Source organism: Mustela nivalis (assembly GCF_964662115.1).
Source record: "Mustela nivalis genome assembly, chromosome: 17".
Classification (NCBI taxonomy): Eukaryota; Metazoa; Chordata; class Mammalia; order Carnivora; family Mustelidae; genus Mustela; species Mustela nivalis.
The window spans coordinates 33,021,743-33,040,218 of NC_139036.1; the positions used below are offsets into that span (position 1 = coordinate 33,021,743).

Genomic DNA, 18,476 nt, shown 5'->3' on the forward strand with positions numbered 1-18,476 from the left:
TAAGCCTTAGGGTGTTTAAAAAAAAAAATTTTTTTTTTTTAAGTGAAAGGTGGAAGCTGTGATTTCTGATCCACATTCTCCTTGGGGTCTTTTGAGGCTCAGTGAGTGTTGTTCAACCAGGGGGCACAAGGGAGAATAAACTTGGAGAGCTTTCTAAGGAAGACAGGCTGGCCTTCCCCCCCACAGAATTCTGCAAATCTCAGGGTGGTGCAGGCATGGGTATTTTTACAAGCTCCTCCCCACCTCGGATGATCCTTCTGTGCTTTCCTGGCCGTGAACCATTGATCAACTGAGATCATGTCATGAAACCTTCAAGCTGTCCTTGACTCTTCTACCAAACCCCATGGATTCCAGCTCCCTAAATAGCTCTTGAATCTATCCATCCATCTCATCCCTAGAGCCTTATTCAGAGACTAATGTAGATAGTTCCCTCGGCCTCCAATTCTTCCTAATTCCCAGCGATCCATCTTCCGAGTAGCTGCCAGTATCATCTTTCTAATCCAGGAACTGCTTATGTCATTCTCCTGATCAGGATAAAGTCCAAAGGCCTTAAGATGGTGTGCAAGGACGTTCATGGTCTGGCTATACCTCACTTGCTGTCACTCTCCCCCCTCATACGCCATACTCTGACAGTCCTATCACTCCCAGGGGAGTTCTTGGCTCTCAGCCTCTGTGCTGCTACTTGGAATATCCCTCCCCATCTTTGACAAACTCCTGCTTTTCCTCTCCCTGCTCCACAGTCCCCTTCCCTGCAGAGCCCTCCCACACCCACCCTGCTCCCCATCAGAGGTAGAGGGGAGGCTTAGGACCACTTCTGGTTTATTAATCTTAGGGTATATTTCAATAGATGAAGAAGTGCCCGAGGAAAGTTACTCAAAAAGTTATCATTCTAGGGGCGCCTGGGTGGCTCAGTGGGTTAAAGCCTCTGCCTTCGGCTCAGGTCATGATCCCAGGGTCCTGGGATCGAGCCCCGCGTCAGGCTCTCTGCTCAGCAAGGAGCCTGCTTCCTCCTCCTCTCTCTCTCTCTGCCTGCCTCTCTGCCTACTTGTGATCTCTGTCTGTCAAATAAATAAATAAAATCTTAAAAAAAAATGTTATCATTCTATTTCTGTGAATATATATTCATTTAGTGACAAATCAAACTTCTTCATTTGAGGCCCTTCAGAAATGTAAGACAGGGACGAATGACCCCAAGCTACAGGTGTCAGCATTTAGCACCATTCAGTACCCTGGTTAAAATAAAGGTCTGCAAAATACCAACAATATCCAAGGCAGCATAGTTGGCTTAAAATTAAAATTAAAATTCATGCTTCATGAATTTTATGTTTATAAAATCCGTCTCCGACGCACAGTTTGGCTCAAGAAGTGGCCGCGCTCTCTCCCCCGTTTACTCACCCCTGCAGAACTGGAATTTCTCAAAAACATAGCAGTGGCTCTTGAATCGAGTATTTGCAGAATGAAAATGCATCCACTTAAATATGCAATATAGGGCCCAACTCTGTTGTAGCGCATACCAGAGAAACCAGATCAAGCAATATTTATTAACAATCACGATGACTATTAAAAAAGCAAGCATTTGTTGAATTCTTACGACACTCTGAGCACGTTCTCACTTAATCCTGGTAAAACCCTACAAGGGACTGTGATACCCACTTTACAGATAAAACTCAGGGTGATTTGGTGAATTGTCCATGTCGCATGGGTGGTGATGAATGGGTCTGGGATTCCAGTCCGGGCCCACCTGCTCCCCGCTCACCCTCCTGACCATAGCAACTGCCTTCTGCCTTTGCTGAGCTCTGAACAAACAGTGGAGTGGAGTGGAGTGGTGTAGAACACAAACTCTCAAATCAGGCTTTTGACCTGGGTTTAAATTCTGCTGACTTCTTTCTTGAGTCTGCTCTTCATCTGCAAAACAGGGATAATAATACCACCGATTTCATACCATAAGGATTAAATGAGATGTGGCAGGTCGAAGTAGTTTAGGACTCAGCGACTGTGAGCTTGTCCTGTTGTTTCCTGGCACTGAGCCAGGTTTGGGAGGCTGCAAAGAAGCTAGAGACAGCGGCCTTTAGACCCAAGTCCTCACTGACTCAAAGCCCGGAAAGGCAGAGGAACCTCACCACCATCTTCACTCAGGCCTTTCTTCTCTAAAGGGTCCTTTTGATTTATTAGCAAGAAGCCATCTTCTGAGTACAAAGGAAGATTTCAATAATTCTCACCCGGCTGGCTAAAGATGCTCAAAGAGACTTCTAAGCCAGTGATTTTCGAAGCGGGAACTTAATTCATATGCTTTGAAGAGGGGGGTTGATGGTTGGCCAGTTTGTCCTATTTTAAGTGTGAACAGATGAGCCATCCCACCTAGGCAGCATGTGATGGGCCCTGCGGGACGGAGTGCTTGTGAATGATGGGGCTTCTATCGGTTCCTGCAATGTTAGAGGCCAAAGCCTCTCCAGGCGTGGGGAGGCAGTCCTCTCCCCTAAGAGATTTGAAGTTGCCAGATACAAAATCGGTCGCACAAACAGAATCTTAAGGTCATTGCGCCTACTCCCCTGAGAGAGGAGAAAGGTGTTTGATCGTGAAAGTAGAAGGCGCCTGGGTGGCTCAGTCAAGTGTCTGCCTTCAGCTCAGGTCCTGATCCCAGGGTCCTGGGGTGGAGTCCCACATCAGGCTCCCTGCTCAGCAGGGAGTCTGCTTCTCTCTCTTCCCTTCTCCTCTGCTCATGATCTCTCTCTCTATCTCAAATAAAATCTTAAAAAGAAAGAAAGAAAGAGTAGAGCTGAACCCTCACGTGTAACTGCCTGATCTAAATGGGAAGCTGCCACAGAGTGGATGGATACTGACCGCCCTATGCACAAAGCTATGATCCCTTAGGGTTGTCAGAACATGAAGCCCCCCTCATTCCCACACCTCCAGCCACCTGCTCCTTCTTCTGAACAGGAGAACTGTTTTCTGTCCTCTTTGAAGGAACAACAAATCTAAGAGAGTGAATTGGAAAAATTCCTCCCAGCCCACAGTCCCCTCCCTGGGCCCCCAGGGCAGATCTTTGTTGAGGGCCAATGGTGTGTATTATAAAATCATCCCTGCAACCCTCAGAGGGGAAAATTACACCTTCATCTCACAGATGAGGACATTAAGGTTAAAAAATGCTTTGTGCTGTGCAAGGTCATACACCTGCTAAGTGACAGATTTGACTCACCGAGCTCCTCACCACAGAGTCCCCTTCTCTCGTGCCCAAGATGCTGAGCTCCTTGGCTGGGGCTGCAGCCCATGCGGTGCTGGTGTTTGGAGCTTCCCAGAGGAGTGTGGTGGGCTGCAGGGCCGGCTGCCACCGCGCTGTGTCAGCCCTGCTAGAAGGCCATAAGTGGGGGGTTTTCATTCCATCTCGTGTCACAGATTCCTTGGGGGAGTGCGGGAAGCTGTGGCTCTCCCCTATAGAAAAACAGGTTTATACGCAAAAAGTTGCATACAATTTTAGGTAGTTATGGAAATTTTGAAGCTTCTGCCTGGATCCCCTAAGAGTCACGAACTCAGATTAAGGTCAAATCTGCGAATCCTTGCTTCCAGCTCCTTGGCCACACATGGGAGTTAGCTGGAAGCCCTTAAACAATTCATTTTCTTCCTACTGACTCAGAATTGCTGGATCTGTAGTCCTGGGGTATGTTCCCAGTCAATTTGTATACATCCAACCACGACTGGTTTTGGGGAAGCAGCTCTCTACTGATGCCCATCCAATGGGCCAGAATTCATTTCTGTCACCTCTGGCTATATAATGTTAGACAAGTTGCTTAACCTTCTCTTTTCTCTGGGAGAAACAATAATAATATTATTATAATATTATCTGGGAACAACAATAATAATATCTGGGAACAACAATAATAACCCCCATCTCACAGAATTGATATGGGATTAAATCAAATATGCCATGTGTTTATCATAGTGCCTGGCACAGAAGTACTGAATAAATAGTAATGCATCACTGATGACATGGTATTATTATTTATCACCAATGTAATTAATCTCTATAAATGGTCTCTTGGTGAAAGGATTGGGAACAGAGTCTAATTTCTAGTAGACTATCAACAAAAATACATGAAAGAAAGGAAAAAATTCAAAGTTTATTAAGCATTAATAAAAGACAGTTAAAGGTTTGGGCTTAACAGCATAAACACCACCAATACCATGGTGTAACAATTAAACTGGCCTCATGTGAATTTTTACCTGTTTAACAGATGCGGTCTTTGTGGTGTCGTCAGAAGGATAATGGTTATGGTTACTCTTGGGTTCAGTAAGGTGCTCCCAAATTAAAGATTTATGATTTGACTTAAATATTTACACACACACTCTCTCTCCTCTACCCCTACACACACTTGGCCCACTGCAAAATGTACTGACTTCAGTTGCCAAGTCCAATTCAGTCAAGATCGAGGATAAGGCTTTGCTCATTTTTGAAGTGACATTATTAATTGTAGAGAAAAGCAGGAAGAGACCACAGCCTCTCCAGGGAGCCCCAGGAGCCTTGGCAGGAAGCTGGCACACTGGGAACAGAAGAGGCTGACCACATACACAGTCTCCTATCACCTGCAGCTTGCTGACTCCGGGTTAAATCCCGGCCTCTGCACTCCACTCAGGTCAGCAGGCCAAGTCAGCCTGCCTTGGGATTGCCCTGATGAACTCTGCTAAAATCTGAGTTTTCCTAAAAGGAACATTAAGGGGAAAATTAGATAAAATATCAGAAAAAAATAAGCATAATTCTGCATATTACAGAATGCCCATTATTTTATGTGCTGGGTACGGGGATGGAGGAAAGGGGCTCCACCTAGAATTCTTTTTGACTCTTCCAAAATCAGACCCAAGACCTTTTAAATGCACCTTTAGAATTATTGTGTGTTTTATGTGGCTCCTGGGTGGCTCAGGCCGTTAAACGTCTGCCTTCGGCTCAGGTCACGATCCCAGGGTCCTGCTCAGCAGGGAGTCTGCTTCTCCCTCTGACCCTCCTCCCTCTCATGCTCTCTCTCTCTCTCTCACTCTCTCTCTCTCTTTCAAATAAATAAGACCTTTAAGAAAAAAGAATTATTGTGTGTTCCCTCACAAAACCCGTAATGACTCACTGGAGGAAACTGTGGGTTACCTTAGTACAGCACCCCCCCCCCCCCCCCAGATCCCATTCACACTCTCCTGGAACCAACAGTCATTCTGCATTGAGGAATGGCTTCACACAGGCCTGTCGCACTGGAAGATGAAAGGCCCATCACAGTCTTGCCCACTGGGTGTTTTGGATGGTCTGAAGGCGGCCACTGTCTCAAAAGGAGGAAACAATCAATATACAGCTCTCCCACCCCGTCCCTATAGCCTCAAGTGGCAGGAGAAGCAGGCCAGGCCAGGTTGATTAGTTTTTGCCTTCCGCTGCAAGTCTAGTCCACAGAAAGGACAGTGTGACCTTGTCAGGAAGTCCTGGGCCGCTCCTTCCAAATTGTGTCTAAATGATGTTGGCATAATATGATTTGGATTCATTTTTAATGGCCGAGTAATTAATCTCTGAAAGATGCTTATGATGAAAAGGTGAAAAATGACAACAGGATTTTTAATAGCTGCAGTCTGCAGAACTCATTTGACCCTGGTTGATCTGAGTCGTTCCAGATCAGGCCATGGCTTCCCACGTCATTTAGCAGAACTGCCTTATTTACTAGTTAACTGCCCTAGACAGAAAGCAGGGGGTCCAGGAATGAGTGTTCACGTGTGTGTGCTGACAACGACCTAAATAGAAGGCCTGCGTACAAACTCCAAAGTTTCTTAAATTTTAAAATGAGGTAGGTTTTCTGAAACCTTTCCCGGCACACCAAAGGAGGAGTTTTATTATGATCTTTGTGTTTCTTCCGCGATCCTCGTTTGATACAAACCACCTAATTCCAAGAACGCCCAGTGCTCAAATGTAGTTTTCTCAGCTACCACTTCACTGGGCAGTGAACTTAGATGGTCCACAGTGCATTGCTTCTCCACTTAAAGATACTGCTGGTCTGTGTTTTAGTAACGACTGCCTCTTAATAATCTCTTGGCTGTTGGTCTTTTTACCTTTAAAAACGCCAACTTTGTGCGTCCACCCGTGTCTCTTACCGAAAACCACTTACTCGGTTCTGCTGGAGAACTTGGCTGAAGGTCTTATTTATTTTACTAGTTGTATACCCGAACAAAGCATTTTGATTCTAAGGCTCTCCCACATCAGTTGTCAGCTGTGGCCTGGGACGAAATGAATACCTTGGAATTCATAGGAATGAATTCGTAGGAATAAATTCCTAGGAATATCTTGCTGGTCAGGTTTCCCAAGATGAGGACACTGTGACAGAAGCTCTGCTGCTAGACTGACCAGGAGACCACCAGGTCATTAAAGAATTAGATACTCTGGAGGCAGGAGACTAGAAAATCCCATTGATGAAAGGGTGTTTTAATCTAGCACAAATTGTTTCTTTGCAATAATAGCAGAATCTCTTGACATTACACAACTTTGTGAAACAAAAGAACAATCATCTTTGAAGTCAAAACACCTATCAAATTAGAAACCATACACTTAACACCGATATCAACCTTATATTGCATAAGACGCACGTGCCCACAGAGGAGAACAGAATTGTTTGGGGTGCTTGCAGTGATATTTCATTCCAGGAATTCGTAACTTTGAAGTGAACATTTTCGTGACAGATGCTTTTCCTAAAAAAACACTGTATCATCCAATAAATATTTGACTAACATCCACTTTGTGCTTTTGGGTGACGTTAACTTCTTTCTGAGACCTAATAGGAAACAAGAAAGAACCTTCCATATTTTAGAGCGAGATTCGTCACACCAAGCTTCGATACTGTCATAAAATTTTAATTTAAAGCAAAAAACATGCTGATGTATCAGTGATAGGCTTAAAATATTAAAGACTTCAAAAACCCCCAAGCTCTTCTTCTCTGTACAACATTGATGAATATATATCTTTGCTATATAATTTTAAAACATGGAATAGTTTTCCTTTTCTCTTTGCTATATATAATATATGTCTTCCAAAATACATTGTCAGTATTTATATCTGAAAAATACTGTACAAAAAAGAACTTCCTATAATTACTCTGTATAAACATTAAACAATTTAATAATCTCTCCTTTTGGTCTATAGTAAACATTTAAATTGATTGGATTAACCACAGTTTGTGACAATACCCTCCTCTTCTGAGATACACCAGTGTCTTTTACATTCATTTTTCAGAAGTCCACTTTATAAGAGCACATACGTTCAAAAAGCAAACAGAAAATAAGAAACAAAAGCTCCAGAATCATTAATTTATGAAGCATTCAAAAATGACACCACTAGGAAAAAGGGTCTTAGAAAACATCAACTTATTAACTTAATTAACTGATTTTTAAAAACAGCAAGGTATAATTCACAAAAATATATATATTACAAAAAATGGGGAAAACTGAATCTTAAGTAATTGTTTCGAGTATCAAGAGGGATATGGAAAAAGGCAACTAGAAAAGGGGGAGGGTGGGGGTTGGGGGAGGGGAGAAAACAAAACCAGACAGATCAATGTCAAAAGCTGTTCCAAGATGCAGTTGTTTTTGGCTCCTACACTGATAAGTTAACCCCTCGTTCTGAGACCTGGCATTTCCCTCTGCTTCCCTGTCCTGGGGATGTTCTGGGCATGCTCAAATGCATTACTGTAATTTTCGTGTTGTAAAAGACAGTGAAATTCTTAGGTAGGGAACATATCCTATGCCCACTAGTAATACTCAGGCAGCATGCTCTAGCGTACAGTAGGATTATTGCTTTAGGTACAGACAGTGCAAAAACACACTCTGTGTTCTAGAATAGTATTCTTACTTATCTGGGGTTGGTAGAATTAAAAGGAAACTTAGTAGATAGCAGTAAGTAAATATGGGATCTAGTAAATCTAAACAGCACTTTAAATTTGAAGACAATTATCACCAAAACTGAAAATATGAGGAAAGCAACCTATAACTGAGAGAGACAGCTGCAGTGTAGTGCTAAGTGATTTCTGTGCACCTTATTAGCATGGTAACTTACAGATTAAACAGAAACAAGAGCTCGTAGTCTTGACAACTGAGATCTACTAGTTTACCAGGACTCTGCTTGATGAAGCCCAGCAGAGGGTCCTGGAAGAGTAGGCGGGAGTCACCCAGGAGCGACGCTGGAAGGGGGTTGGAGTGGAGGAGGAGGGAGGGGCAGGAGACCCCACGGGTGTGTGTGTGTCAGGGGGTGTCTCCTCAGTCCAGTAAAAACACGGCACCTTTCTTTTTCGGAACTGAAAGACGACGAGAGGGCTACCTTAACATGGCAAGTGCAAAGGCACGCGCGCGCGCCTTGGACCACACGGGAGCACAAGCACGCGCGCACGTACACCAGAACGTGAGTCAGTTGTGTTTACGCCTCCGGTAAAGTGCTGATGTCAGAAAGGTTGCTTCAGGTGTGGTGCTATCGGGCGGGCGGGAAACACATTGTCCATCTATTCGGAAGCCAGCCCACAAAACCGCCAGCCTACAGGGGCCCGTGCCGGGCCTCGTACTTGGCCAGTATGTTCTTGCATTTGCCCAGCTCCTTCCGCAAGTCAGCCACCTCCTGGCGCAGGGCCGAGTTCTCCTTCTCCAGGAAGGACGCCCGGATTGCGATCTGGTTCTCCTTCAGCCTCCGGGCGTCGCGGGAGCGCTTGGCTGCCATGTTGTTCTTCCTGCGCCGGGCCCAGTACTTGTCGTCCTGCTCATTAGTCACAGGGGGAAGGAAACAAGACGTTAGATTTCAGCCTCGGGCGGGCTCAGGGTGGTGCCCGGGCACCAGGGACCCAACCTCTCACCTCGCGTCTCCTTCCGGGACCGTCTGTGCGAATCTGACTGCGAGGGCTGTGTGCCCAGCTTCCCTCCCGCAGCAAGAACGCACCTGTCACGGTGTGTCCCTCCTTCCTCTCTGCCCGAATATGTGCCCGATGAGGGGGGCCCCATGGGTTGCATGAAAGCAAGCAGCTCAACTTCACACGCTAAACTACCTTCAGATCTCTCTGTGTTCTTTGGGGAAAACGTTATTTTAAGAACCCTATCCTTCCATGGGTGCTCCAATGCTTGTTGGTAGAAGTCCACGGGATACTGTTGCAAGGCGACTTGGCAATGTCTATCAACTATTGAAATGCACAGCCACTGACAGAGCATCTCCCCTTCTATGATCTCGGCCTCCGCCCATCTGCATGCGTGTGCACACAGACAAGGGCAGAGAATTTTTACTGTGGCATTGTTTCTAATAGAGCTGGGGGGGGAACTAATCAGTAGGAGATTTAATAAGTACATGACAGTGGAGTCATACAAAAGGATACTCGGCAGCTGTTAACAAATAATGATCCAGCTGAACTCAAAAGATGTTCATGATAAACCACGACGTGGGTGGAAACCAATGCAATTTGCTGATAAATATGTATGGCCTCATCCCACTTCGGTTAAAAAATCACAGTATTGTATATTCATAGAAAGAGGCCCAGAAGGATTTATACCAAGCTCTTGAAAGCGGTGCCTCTACAAGGGGAATTGGAGGAGGGATGCCAAGGAGAAAGGTCGGAGCTTTCACCTTTTCTATCTTTCCGATGTATGTCTTGGTAATTAGAAACAAATTAAAAAAATAAGAAACCAAAAACGTCCACCTACCACTGATCAGTGTGCTCATATTGGTGGCTAGCATTTAAATAATTCACTCTGATTTCCTGTTTAACTCTTCTCTAGGCCTTACTTTGCCTCGGTACTACTTAAGTGTGCATCGTGTCCCTTCCCGCTCTTCACTGCTCCATCTGCCGAAAGAAAGGAAAACTTTCTGAGGAAGACTAAGAAATGTAAATCTTTTTTTTTTTTTTTAAGATTTTTATTTATTTATTTGACAGACAGAGATCACAAGTAGGCAGAGAGGGAGGCAGAGAGAGAGGAGGAAGCAGGCTCCCTGCTGAGCAGAGAGCCCCATGTGGGGCTCAATCCCAGGACCCTGAGATCATGACCTGAGCCGAAGGCAGAGGCTTTAACCCACTGAGCCACCCAGGCGCCCTGTAAATCTTCTTTTAGGCCTCACCAGTTCAACTATGGCGCCAGCCGGCGTGTTTTGCAACCCTTTCTCTTCAAGGACTTGCGACAGCAGACCCCTCCATCCTAGCTAGGCCAGTCCTTCCAGTTACGCAGCTACAGGTCACCCAGAATAAGTGGGGTGAGGACAGTCCTTACCCTCCCCCAGGACTACAAGGGGTAGTTGGCTTTGGGGGAGGTCACATGGGTTGGGACCAAGGCTGCAAGGAAGGGCCAAGGCCAGTGGAGAAACCTCATGCCGGTCCATTACCCCGGGCAAACGTGTGTGCCCTGGCCCGAGACAGGAAGCATGAGAGAGGGTGCATGCGCAGGCACCTTCCGCCCGCCACTCAGTCCCGTACCGGTATCTTAGTTATAAAGCTCTCCCAGCCTTCTACCTGTTTCATAATAATATGTAACAAAGTGAAAAAGTGATCTTCCCAGTAGCTGGCACTAGCATCCTTCTTTTAGAGAAGAAGGCTGTGCTCTGAAGAATAGCTGGGTAAGTCAGCCCGGGGCAGGTATGCCGCCGCCACTGTCATCTGTGCTTCCCAAAAGGGGCAGGGGACTGAAGGAAGCGGGGAGAGGCCCGGCCAGCTGCATGGGGTGAGTTGGGAGGAGCCGAAAGAGAGTCAAATGCCTCCAGAGAGGTAGGAGGACCTGATGGCAGCTGTTCTATTACTTTGATGTAAGGCCCAATTCCACAAGCCCCCCACCCCACAGTCTGGGTAAATTTACCACAGTCCATGTTCCTTAAGTGTGTGGTTTCCAAGAGCATTCAAAAGAGGAGCTTAGAATGTATCAGAACCTGACCAAGGGGGCCAGGAGCCCAGGAGGTAAAGGAGGGCATGAGAACGAGCCCCTGGGAGATGGCAGAGGCAGGGGCAGGACGGAGGGGAGGGAAGGGGGGTGACTGCCATGGGCCCTGGACTGAAGAGGTGTGCGACTGGGTGTCAACGATCAGGGGAATCAGCAGCGGACCTCAGGATAACGACCAACTTTTCTGTCTCTTGGAGCTCTTCTCCCTTCTAAGATGTTTTTAATTCCCAGCCTCGCCTGTCCACATAAGCAGGGGAGCTAGGAAAGGTGGAGAATGGGGACCATTTCAGGTGGAAGGGGAGCTGGGGGGGCGGGGTGGAGCGGAGGACGCAGAAGGCAGGAACGAATGATGGACGGAGGACTGCAATGGGCCAGAAAAGCAGCTGGTCCCCCTTTGTTACCATGGAATGGGTGGGGGGAGGGGGAAGCAGGCTACCGAATGGGACTGACAAATCTGGCACTACATTCCTGTCCTCTTCTCCTCTATGCCCAGAGCCATCTGGCTACCCTACTGCCACACCCAGCAAGGGCCCGCCCAGTCCTGCCCCATCATCTTCTTGAAGGTCTCGCGTTCTGCACTGCCTCCCTCACGACAAGTCAACGATCCCTTTTTCTTGCCAGACTAGAAGTTCTCTGAGAGTAGGAACAATGGCAGTTCTGGCTCACCTCTCTGTATCTCCAGGGCTTGGAACACACAAGCATTTGAAAAATATTTGTCAAGCAAATGAATGAACAGTTACAAATAGGAAGACGTCAAGATGATGAGACAGATTCCTCAGGTAGGAGTCCCAGGACCCACACTGCTTACTTCTCCCAGGAGATGCGTGCTAACCCAAGTGAATGGTTCCACGGAGGGTTTAGACAGCTGTGAGGAAGACCATTTACTGGCAGGGCCGTTTCGCTTGACTGGCGTGTTCGTGCCATGCTGGGGGCCACAAATACCTCTCCCACCCACTCCAGCTCAGTCCTCTCTGCCAGAAGAACTGCGTTCATTATAGCTCTGCTTCTCGTTTCCACGTGAGATCACCATCTCTGGCCCTGAAGCTTCCCTCACAACTGAAGATATCCAAGGACACTTGGCAGGAGAACATTCCTGCCTGCTACCCACCTGCCATGGGAAAAGGTCAGGCCCGGCTGTGACAGGAGTACTATGCATAATTCCAGCACACAGTTTTCCCATGGCCTCTTGGTTGCGAGCGTGACCTGGATTATTCAGTAAGCCTGCTCTTTGCTTTGAACTTGTAAACCTGGAGACCCTGGCAAGTTCTGCCTGCAAGTCAGAGCTACCACTCAGGATCATCCTTCCAAACGCCTCTCTGTTCAACAGCAGACCCATGCCATATGACTCCCCGGTTAGTTGAAGACAACGAGCTCGAGGACACACGCAGGGTCAGACGGCTAAGATGAGGAAAAGCATCCAGTTCAATGGAGAGACTCAGCTGCCAGGACTGGACCGCCTGGCTCTTTCTCCCCTCTTGCTGTCTGACCACCAGTTCCCAGACTCATTTAGATTTCACGGTGTGTCTACTATGAACTTCACTCTTCGGATCCTTAGGGTGACAGCTACTGGTGACAGCCAACATGCTGCAGTGACATTTCTGGAAACCGGCAGACTCAGGGGCCAGGCCTTCCACAAACCAGCGGTGTTCACCTCACTTCGCCTCTCTCCCTGCTCCATTTCCTCAACTGCAAAATGGTAATTTTGGTCTAACGAACCTCTGAGGTCCCTTTCAGCCCGACATTCGATGAGTCTGCCTCACTCAAGATAATCTCGGGTCTGTAGATAACAGCAGTGATTTCAATCTGCTGATTTCCTTTTCCCCTAGTGCTCTTTCTAGATAGCGTAAACAGGTCATCTGGTCCAAACTGGTTCTAGGACCACATCCCAAACTCCCCTGTGCCCAGCCTACAAGTGACTCTCCATCCACACCACAGTTAGTTTTGAGAAATGGGGGATCAGGAGCTAGAAAATGGCTAATTGTGCCTGATTTCAAGGCCTCGAATGCATATAATCTATCTCTATTGTCCATATGATTGGAAGGAACCATAAACACAAAAAGTTCTAAGCCATGGCTAATCCAAAATGGTTCTATTTTGGGATTAGTGGACATGGCATAGTTTTAGAAAGAATCCTCTTCCCAATTATTATTAAATATGTCCGATTAATTTTGTTTCAAGTTGTATCAGACTTTGTAAGGTAAATCTATTTTCCCTTCTAAAGAATGTGTCCTTTCAATATAGTAGCAAACACCTGGAATTAACCTTTTCTTGAGATAGTCAAGCGATCATTATTTAAGACACAGAGTAAACATTACATATAAATATGTAAGCGAACCTATAAGCTTCCTTAAGAAAACCCCACCCAAGTCATCCAAGGGTGGAGGGAGATCCTATCTCTGGTTGTTACTCCTTGGGGTCTATAAGGCAAAGGCAGCAATTGGTTATCAATTTCCCTAGGGAAGGTAACCCTTGAAGGACTTTGTGGTCCAGACGTCCTTTGCAAATAATTTCCTTTCTCTTTCCAACCCTGAAAGATTTTGGTTTGATTTTATTGGGCTTTCACAGGCTTCCCTGCAGATAGTACCAGGTTGGTTTCCTTCATGGGTTGTAAATCTTTCCAACACTTTATTGCTTCTCCTTATTTCTGTGCTATATCAAGACATGAAAGGCATATTTCAGAAGACACCCAGGGAGAAAGCAACTTGCCTAGAGTCACATGCCAAGAAATAGGATAAGAAATCACAAGTTCTTTGTTCATTGGCTTATGTGATCTTCCTGGAGGTCATGCTTTTTATCTGCCTCTTGATCCCACCCTCCATGTGCCCGAGGCTGATGACCGGTTCCAATTTACCTTCAGATCGTCGGGGATGAAGACCTTGCGTGCTTTCTTGATCATGGGCTGTGGCTTCAGTTCCTCCTCTGAGAACTTGCGTTTGCGGGGATCGAACATTTCCTGGCCAGGGATGCTGGAGAGGGCAAGGTCTGCCGGGTCTGGCTCATAACCCACCGGGACCTGGATGGTGTCAGGATCGATGGGACTCGGTGTATTGCGGTTTGCTGGCAACAGCTGACCTGGAAGAAGGCAGGAGCTTTCATTCAGAAGCACCACGGGAGCCCCATTAGACAACTACTTCATGAAACTCCAGGAAGAGAGGCAAGAGTCTTCGACTTACTAGATGACTAACATTGCTTATTTTATTCATTTTCGTCATGTTACTAAGAACACAGCAGGCTGGATATGACTTGACTCATGTCAGATCAGGCAAAACAAAGACCCACATGCACGTTTGCAAACTAAATTTTAAAAAATTACATGCATTCATTCTTTCCTATAACACATTCATGAAGCAGCAACGATGTGCTTCTGATTTTTACCTTTTTCCAGGTGAGTCAAGGAATCAGACCCATAAGGAGTCTGTGTGAAGGGACATGAGTACAGTGAAGGGGCAGGGGACAGAAGTAAACCCAATGTGCTTCCAGTGCGTGGGGGACAGTACCTAAGACAAAGGAGGTTTGGGACACTTTCTAGAGGTGACAGGTGTAGCTAAAACATGAGACAAGTAGTAATTGGCAAAAAAGGTAATCCAGGGACAGAAAGCGGCCGGAGGGCGATCTTTGTAAGGGGCCACCGCAGTGTTGGGTAGCCACAGCACTGGCTCAGAGCACACGATGGAGTGCTGGAGTGGAGAGAGGCACAACGCAGGACGTGCGGTCAGGAGGGTGCACGGTGAAGATACTGGACCAGGCCCTGAAGGCCACCAAAGGATCCTGAGCTCTGAAAGGACAAGCAGAGCTCAAGTTTGGAAAGAGGGCTCAGGCAGCGTGAGGAATGGCCTGAAGGAGGCACAGCTGGAGACGGGAGCTCGGCGTCCAGACTGCTGGGATGACTCCCGCGTGCAGCAGCGGGGACAGGGGGAAGAGGACAGGTTCAAGAAGCATTTCACAAATTAGAAAGGACACACCAGGGGAGGACCTGACTTCCACGTGCGGGTCCTGCAGGCCCAACCGCTGAAATGCACAAACGTCGTCCCCCAAATAACGGGATGTGTCCTCCTGGTGAAAGTGAACTTAGTAATAGCCCGCGATGTTGACGTGGACAGTTCTGAGTGTTAACTTCTCATTGCCTCTGAATTTTACAATTGCTCCTTTAACACCCAGAGAATAAACGAGAGGCGACAGCCTGGTGGTGTTTGGCACGCCGCCCGCCCGCCCGCCCCCCCCCCCCCCCCCCCCGCTAATGGCTGGACAACGTGTGAAACATTCTTCAGGTTTCATTAAAACCTACCCCAGGTCGAAGCACGAAGCCTCTGGCTCCTGTTCTAGCTGAACTGTAAAACCACGCTCATCTGTTTTCTGGAAAGGCCTGGTGGGGAGCCTGCAGAATGAATGTTCGGGGTGACCTTTCAGGTCCTCACTCTGCTTTGAGCTCTCTTTGTATCCTGCTTGCCAAAGAGGAAGAGCTGGGCCCCCGAGGCATTGGCAGAGGACAGAGATTTCTCATTAGCCAAGCTGCCGCGCAGCGACGGCTTCTAGAGACTGCTGGGTTCAGTATTGGACGGTGTCAAGCTAGATTTGATCTTGTGTCTCTTGACATTGCTTCAGACAATGAGCCATATCTGAGTCAAATGGGGATTTTATTTTCCCTTTAGACATTCTCTTTGAACTTAGTAACAAAGCTTCCCAAAGCTCTGTCGCTCCTGGCACCGCTGCTCCGCCACCTCCCCCACAACCCAGGCACACGCCCAGGCATATGCACCCTCTCCTACCCTCTGAAAGTATCTCGTAATTAATATTTCCCAAACCTAATTGCTCTAAGTTCCTTCAGAATTCTGTAATGATGCTGTATGACAGTGTTCTCCTTTATTGCTTTATAAACGTGAAGCTTCACACACACACACACACACACACACACACACACACACACACACACACCCCTCCTCTACTGGACAACAGGGCCTTTCATGTTTTATCTACTTTATGCCCACCCCCCCTTTGCTGTGGTACCTCCTTTAGAGGTCAGCATTTACAAAGAGTTCTCCATTTAATGGGGGCCCTCTGAGACCCTGGGTTCTGACATTCATTTGTGGACATTCTAACAATAACACTGCACATTCAGGCAGAACCTTTCTTGGCATTCTTTCTCTCCAGCCCTTTCTTCCACGGAAGTAGGTCACGCCTACCTGCAAAATGCAGAAAACCTAACTGGACCATAGACGAGGGCAGTGGCTTCCCCAGGGTCAGAGAGCGAACGGCAACAGACCCAAGCGAACCTGAGAAACACAACCAGGTCCTCTTTCTCCCCAAAGATACCCTCGTGCCATCTTGTTCATCTTGTTTTCTAAGGAGTGGACTCTGCTGGACTCACTTTTCTCCCTTTTATCTGAAAACGTCAACGGTGCCATTGGGTCATGGAAAGGAGGATCTTTTTAGTTCTTTGTCCTACTTTTGTGGATTTTTAAAATTTTAATGGAAGAATTTTCAACCTAAGAATGCATCATCACATAAATTTTGTAAATTACCAAAATGTTCATTGCAAAGTTCCAACAAGTGCAGAAATGGGTCAAGAAGTTCTCCTCTCCTCTGTCCCCAATCCATCTTCCCTCTCTTCCCAGAGGTGACTGCCCTTAACTGCTTGGTGTGAACCTTAGTTTTAACACATAAATGATTGAACCCAAGTAGGATTATACTACCCACATATCTTAAATTACTTTTTCAATACACCATATACAATTTCCCATGTTAGTACAGATAGAACTACTTTGTTCTTTTTAAAGGGTGAATAGTACTGAGGCACCTGGGTGGCCTTTGGCTCAGGTCATGATTTGAGAGTCCTGGAATTGAGCCCCACACTGGGCTTTCCGCTCAGTGGGGAGTCTGCTTCTCCTTCTCCCTCTGTGATCTCTCTTGCTCACTCTCTCAAAAATAAATAAAAATTTTTTTTTTGAAAATTTCAAACATATTTATTTGAGAGAGAGAGAGAGAGCGCACGTGTGCACCATGTGCAAGAGAGTGACCATGAGTGGGGTAAGGGGCAGAGGGACAAAGAGACTCTCTGCCAAGCCAGGAGCCACCCAGGTGCCCAATAAATAAAAACCATAAAAAAAAAAGGGTGAGTAGTATTTACCTACTCATTCCCAACTGATGGATTTTTAGATGAGTATTTTTGTAGAAGAGAGTCCTAGAAGTGGGGCTGCTCATCCAAAAGGTATGTACATTTTATATTTATAACTGTACTGCTAAACTGTCATAGCTACTTACACTTCTTGTACCAACATTTATGAGTGCATTTCTGCACAGTATTAATTTTTAAAATGTTGGTCTGATAGACAAAAATATCACTATAATTTTAATTTGCATTTCCCTTATTACCAGTGAGACCGAACAGCTCAACTATTTTTTATTTTTTAAGATTTTATTTATTTATTTGACAGAGAGAGACACAGCGAGAGAGGGAACACAAGCAGGGGGAGTGGGAGAGGGAGAAGCAGGCTCCTCGCTGAGCAGGGAGCTTGATGTGGGGCTCGATCCCAGAACCCTGGAATCATGACCTGAGCTGAAAGTAGACACTAACGAAGGAGTCACCCAGGTGCCCCTGAATGTCTCAACTATTTATTATTTATTTCTTTTGCTACGTACCACCTCTTCCTGTCTTTTGCTCCCTTTTAAGTGGATTTTGTTGTATATTCATTTGCAAGAACTCTTTATAGATTGGATATAATCCTTTCATCTGATTTATCTATAGAAATTATTTTCTCCCATACTATTGTTTGTTTTCTAACTTTGTCGATTTTTCCAGTATTGAAAAGACCTTACATTGTAATGTAGTAATAGCTTGAAATCTTTTCCTTTATGGCTTCTAATTTCTTACCTTCTACCCCTAAATTATATTACATATGCAGACATATGTATACATCTCTATGTGTATATATATGTATTTATATATGTATATTACTCTACACTTTTCTCTAATACAACTATAATGGATTTGTATTTTGAGAGTTGTGAATCACCTAGGATTTAGTTTTGTGTATAAGCAAGGAATTTTACTTAATGTTTTCTAAATATCTTAATATAATGGTATCAGTAAGGCTTGATATTTGACAAGGCAAGTTCTGCACATCTTACTGTTCTTTTTAGAAAGTTTTCTTTGGTATTCTTCCTTTTTGTTTTTTAAAATAAAGTTTCCTTTTTAATTGTTTAATTATTTATTTATTTTTTAAAGATTTTATTTATTTGACAGAGATCACAAGTAGGCAGAGGCAGGCAGAGAGAGAGGAGGAAGCAGGCTACCTGCAGAGCAGAAAGCCCGATTCGGGGCTTGATCCCAGGACCCTGGGATCATGACCTGAGCTGAGGGCAGAGGCTTAACCCACTGAGCCACCCAGGCATCCCTCAAAAATTTTCTTTGGTATTCTTATACTCTTCAAGGTGCATCCCAGAGTATAACAATTAAGTTATATTTAAAATTATTATTGAGATTTTTGTTGGGTTTTTCTTTTGAGATTTTTTTAAAAGATTTTAATTTATTTATTTGACAGAGAGAGAGAGAGAGAGAGAGAGATCGATCGATCACA

The 18,476-nt window shown here is 45.7% G+C and overlaps 2 protein-coding genes across 7 annotated transcripts in view; one reads left to right on the plus strand and one right to left on the minus strand.

Annotated features, from left to right (window-relative positions):
- Positions 1–18,476, plus strand: part of MMD (monocyte to macrophage differentiation associated) — a 115,844-nt gene that overhangs the window by 66,569 nt on the left and 30,799 nt on the right. The gene's annotated exons all lie outside the window — the stretch shown is intronic.
- The window catches only part of HLF (HLF transcription factor, PAR bZIP family member), a 54,179-nt gene continuing 42,121 nt past the window's right edge, over positions 6,419–18,476 (minus strand). For 4 of the 6 annotated variants that reach the window (XM_082707704.1, XM_082707702.1, XM_082707705.1 and 1 more), the window contains exons 3-4: positions 13,754–13,974; positions 6,419–8,752 (exon numbers count right to left, since the gene is read on the minus strand). In XM_082707704.1, the coding sequence (XP_082563830.1) occupies positions 8,534–8,752; positions 13,754–13,974 (440 nt within the window). In that variant the 3' untranslated portion in view covers positions 6,419–8,533. The remainder of the gene's footprint in view (positions 8,753–13,753; positions 13,975–18,476) is intronic. The other 2 variants (XM_082707703.1, XM_082707707.1) reach the window with 1 other exon arrangement.